At 38.1% G+C, this 4,983-nt stretch overlaps 1 protein-coding gene across 1 annotated transcript; it reads left to right on the forward strand.

Annotated features, from left to right (window-relative positions):
* Positions 1 to 1,205: 1,205 nt before the first annotated feature.
* LOC147497053 (uncharacterized) lies at positions 1,206 to 2,250 on the forward strand. The gene is made up of 2 exons (XM_086562742.1): positions 1,206 to 1,229; positions 1,903 to 2,250. Exons 1-2 carry the CDS (start codon positions 1,206 to 1,208, stop codon positions 2,248 to 2,250), a joined length of 372 nt encoding a protein of 123 aa, XP_086418868.1.
* The last annotated feature ends 2,733 nt before the right edge of the window (positions 2,251 to 4,983 follow it).

A 4,983-nucleotide genomic window follows, 5' to 3' on the forward strand; every position in this document is an offset into this window, starting at 1 on the left:
TTTTCCCGAAGGTAGAGGCTTTTAAGGCAGGGGGACCCCATGTCTATATATTTGTTTGTGCTTATAATGGAAGTTCTTGGCTGCCTAATTAGAGAGAGTGTGGAAAATAAGCTAATCCAATTCCATTCTAAATGCAAAAGGAATAAACTCACGCATCTGGCTTTTGCGGACGATGTTTTAATTTTCTGTAAAGGGGAAGTGACTTCTATATACACTCTCAGAGAATGTTTGGTGGAATTTAGCAAAGCTACTGGGCTACAGATAAATTTGCAGAAGACTACTATTATGACTGGTGCCATGGGACAACAGGATGGTTTGGTTTTAGCTTAAATTCTAGGTATTGAACTCGTAACTCCTCCATTACTATACCTAGGACTCCCTCTCATCTCTGCTAGGCTTGGAATCAGAGAATGTCAACCTTTGATAGATAAGGTTACAAGCAGAATCAAGGACTGGAAAGTTAAATTTCTCTCTCATGCAGGTAGACTGCAACTCATATTATCAGTGCTTAGTTCACTACATATTTATTGGGCCAGAATATTCATTCTACCAAAAATAGTTCTAGAACATGTGGAAAAAATATGTGCGACTTTTCTGTGGAGTGGAACTGATATAAAGAGATGTGTGCATCAAGCGAGTCTAAGAACCATCTGCAAGACAAATGAAGAAGGTGGATTGGGGATCATGAATATGGAGCCATGGAATAAAGGAGCTTATTGTGGATTGGTATTCAAAGTAGCTGCTAAGGAAAGTAGTATTTTGGTCGAATGGGTATGGAAGAATCTACTGGCTCATAAATACTTGTGGACTATGACAATCCCGCAAGATTATTCATGGTCATGGAGAAACATTCTACATAGCAGAAAAGAAGCACGAGACTTTATTCTGTACTCGATCTCTAATGGTAGAGACACGGTTGTATGGCACGATCTCTGGTGTACTAGTAGCCCTCTCTTGTTCAATGCACAGGTAGTAGCTGAAATCCAGCTTCCAATCAATGCCACAATGGATCAACTCTTATCAGAAGGTGGTTGGAATTAAGTGGTACAGAACATCCAATGTAACAGTCTAAGAGAGGATATCTTGAGTACAAGAATCAATAAACATCTAGATCAGGATCGAGTGGTTTGGAAGCCTTACCAGAGTGGGAAGTTCACATCGAAAAGTGCATATGAAGCTTTGAGGAGAAAAGGAGAAAAAGTAAGATGGCAGAGACTTGTGTGGGGCAAGTTGGTTATACCAAGACACTCCTTTACAACCTGGCACTTGTTCTCTAACAGTTTATCAACGCAAGATAGGCTGGTGCACAAAAAGATCCTCTCTTTCTCCTGCTGCTGCTTGTGTAATCATTGTAGAGAATTTTCAAATCATCTTTACTTTGATTGCGCATATTCGCGAGAGATTATCAATGGTATAAAAACAGCTCTGGGGATAATAACTGATGGAGGAAGTTCAAATAGGGAATGGTCCTCGCTGCTGCGATTATGTAGATGATCCAGTTTAGTGGCAGAAATTTATAAGGTCTACATTTGTGTGGCAGTGGATGGGATATGGAAAGAAAGAAATGGGAGACGATTTAATAGCAAGGCTAGACCAGTGATAGTGGTCTTAAGGAAAATCATCAGAGAAACAAAGAGGTACATTCATACTCAAGCATCTAATATCGAAGATTCGCTAGAAGCTAGAAAACTCTGTCAGTCACTGGGTATTCAGCTCAAGTTCAGAGCAATGAAGATGTGACAGTGTAAGTGGATCCCACCGGAGGAAGGAAAGGTAAAACTAAATGCAGATGGAGCATTGATGAATGAGGGAACTGGCCATGGAGGTGTCATCAGAAACTGTCATGGCGAAGTGTTGGCAGCTTATACGGGCAGTGGTGACATCTAATCTGTAATCTATTAGGAGCTGAAGGCAATTGAGATCGGGCTCGAGCTATGCTATGAACTAGGATATCACAAGGTGGAAGTCGAATCTGACTCCCTTACAGCAGTGAAAATCATCACAAAGATTGCAAAACCACCATGGACATGTTCGAATTTGGAGGCTCTGACATCAAAGCTAGCTGCGAAACTCAGCTATTGTTCTTTTTCGCATGTTTTGAGGGAAGCTAATAAGCCGGCAGACTTACTTGCAGGACTTAAGACTTCTATTGGTAATGATTTAGTAGTGTTTATACCTCCTCTAGATAGAGATTTGCATAGACTCATAGAGGAGGATGCTCTAGGTACCACCTATGTAAGACTTGGTTAATTAATGCAGGTGAGGGTCAGCCTAACCTTAACTTATTTTTTAAAAAAAAACAACCAAAAAACTATGGAAAAGGTGGACCACACCTATTTTCCTTTCCTTTCCTTTCCATAGTTTTTCCATCAGAACAAACATACTCTTATATCTTGTTATACTACTCCATATTTCTCTATTTTAATCAATGGAGCTCCAGAAGACTATTTTGAAGGACTTATAGGATTAAGGCAAGGTGATCCAGTTTCCCCTTACCTTTTTGTCATGATTATGGAGGGCTAAGTTGCCTATTACAGAATGAGTTCAATGCAAAGAGAATTAAAGCTCATCCAAAATGTAAGAGAACAGAGGTGAAAAATTTATGTTTTGCGAATGACTTGCTTCTATTCTTTAAAGGTGAGAATGAATCTATTGTGACAGTGCAAGATACTCTTGAGATGTTTGCATAAGTGACTGGTTTGAGGATTAACAAGAATAAAACCACTCTCCTTGTAGGTGGTATGAATGATGCAGAAGGCCAACTGTTAGCAGACACTATAGTGGTGAAGTTAGTAACCCCTCCTATTACCTATCTGGGGTTACCTTTAATCTCTTCAAGGCTAGTCATTCATGAGTGTCAACCTCTTGTTGAGAAGGCCACTACAAGAATCCAAAACTAGAAGTCAAGAGTTTTCTCTAATGTTAGGAAGTTGCAACTCATCCATTCTGTGCTCAATACATTTCATGTGTATTAGGTAAAAAAAATTTGTTCTTCCTCTAACAGTATTGGAATAGGTTTCAAAGATTTGTTGTAGATTCCTTTGGTGTAGACTAGACATGAAAAAGAAGATGCACCATGCTAGTTGATAAGTGCTCAAAAAGTGCAATTTAACCCTCAATTATGCCTCTTGTTTAGCCATCTTAGTGGACTAATAGTGTTTGTAAGTTATGTTTTATGCTTCTACAGGTCAAAGAGAGAGTTTTGTGGAATATTAAAAAAAATGGGGTAAAACGAAGCAATTCGGAGCATTAAGGATCACATGGGAAGCCCGTGGACAGTCATGGAGAAGGCCAAGGAATTGGAGCTATTAAAGATGCGACTTGGACCTATTTTAAAGCCTATTTGGAAGCCCAAAGCCAAAGGATTTGTTGCTTGGACCAAAGCCCGCAAAAGAGGATAGAAAGATAAAGTAGAAGCGACAAAATCGGCTAACGCGTCTGGGACACATGGATCGAGCGTCCAAACTCATGAATCGACACTGTAGCCAATTCTTTCTCAGTTTTGGAGACGAAGCTGGACTCTAAAAGAAGTCTATTTGTATTAGGAAACAAATGACGGTTTGGAATGCTTCTAGAGCTTATTGTAACCTCTATAAATAGAGGACCTAAGTGCCTCATGTAATTTGCCAATTCACTTATATTCTTGTCTCCAAAATTTGAGGCAGAGAGAGATTAATAATAAAAGATCGGTTTTAACTAGCTGGGTCATAATAAATTAGTCTTTCTAGTCTTATGTTCTTCGACTCTTCTTTTTCTCGTTCTTCATGTTTTTCCTTCTTTATGGAAAGCTAATTTTCTCCATAAAGGGAGGAGATGAAGCCAGTGCTTAAGGTTTAATGATTCTTTTGGTTCATGGTGTTCTTCAATCAAGTTAGTTCTTTATGTTTTTCGTTATTAGTTCCATTGCCCACACCAGGGGATGGAAGTATAGAATAAGGTTTATGTTTTGCAATATTAATATCATGCTAGTGTTCTTTAGTTTTCTTCTAGTAGTATAGTTCTTTAGAGTTAGGGAAGTATTCTTTTGTGTTCTTTAGAAGTGGTAGGGAAGTATTCTTTGTGTTTGCCTTAAGTGGTGATTCATTGAATGGCCGCCCTATTAGGAAGTACTCCTTGATGTTGCTCTCAGTAATACATTGAATGGCTGCCCGAGCTTACATAAAAGGAAAGAAGATATTAATAGCATAAACATAGGAACAACCTTAAGTAGAGTAAATTTTTAACGATGTTTCGTCCAAGAGGGCATCGGCACTCGCTCGATTGCCTAATTTTAGTCTACTTGTAAGAACAACCATGAAGCAGAAGGTCATATATTAAAAGTATTAGTGGATTCTAATCTCTTGAATTCCCTCTCTTATAAATTCTCAATTGTTTAGTTTAATTTAGTTTAGTTTAGTATTAGAATCTAAGATCTCTACAATCATAGTTTTTAATCCCTTAAACCCCCTTTCCAGTCCTGTCCTTCATATAAACATACACTTAAAAGTGAAACGATACCCTACTCATCCTTTACTTATTGAGGGATAATTAGGTTTTGATACGCTTCTATTTTGTTCAACGACCATCATCCATCTACATCATCTACCTATATCATCCATATACCATCTCATCAACACACAAAAAGAAGCAAGGTCAAATGGCGTCGCTGCCGTTTTTAGTTGTTTATGTTTGCCGTTTTCTTTCAAGATTAGAATTTTGGATCTTGAGGTAATTTTAGCCGCATCATCCATCCTTTTAAGAAAGAAAGATGCTTGAAGGACATCTCGAAGACAAGATCTACCATCCAGGTTAGTTGAATCTTCATTCTATTTATTTTTCTTAGTATAGTTGCATAATAGTTTAGTTTTATTGCTTTCTAGTATAATTGCATTTAGGACCTTTTCAACAATTGAAGTTTTAAGCCAACACAGTGAAAAATCAAAGTCTAGTGTTTCTTGTCTAAATCTTGACAAACGGACTATCGTCTATGGGCAGTGGTACTTA

Source organism: Coptis chinensis, chromosome 5 (genome assembly GCF_015680905.1).
Source record: "Coptis chinensis isolate HL-2020 chromosome 5, ASM1568090v1, whole genome shotgun sequence".
NCBI classification, from domain to species: domain Eukaryota; kingdom Viridiplantae; phylum Streptophyta; class Magnoliopsida; order Ranunculales; family Ranunculaceae; genus Coptis; species Coptis chinensis.

Coding starts and splice junctions, on each gene's coding strand:
- LOC147497053 (XM_086562742.1), top strand. CDS start 1,206: ATGGCAGAGACTTGTGTGGGGCAA. Junction 1,230..1,902: donor CAGAGACTTGTGTGGGGCAA/GTTGGTTATACC, acceptor GTAATCTATTAG/GAGCTGAAGGCAATTGAGAT.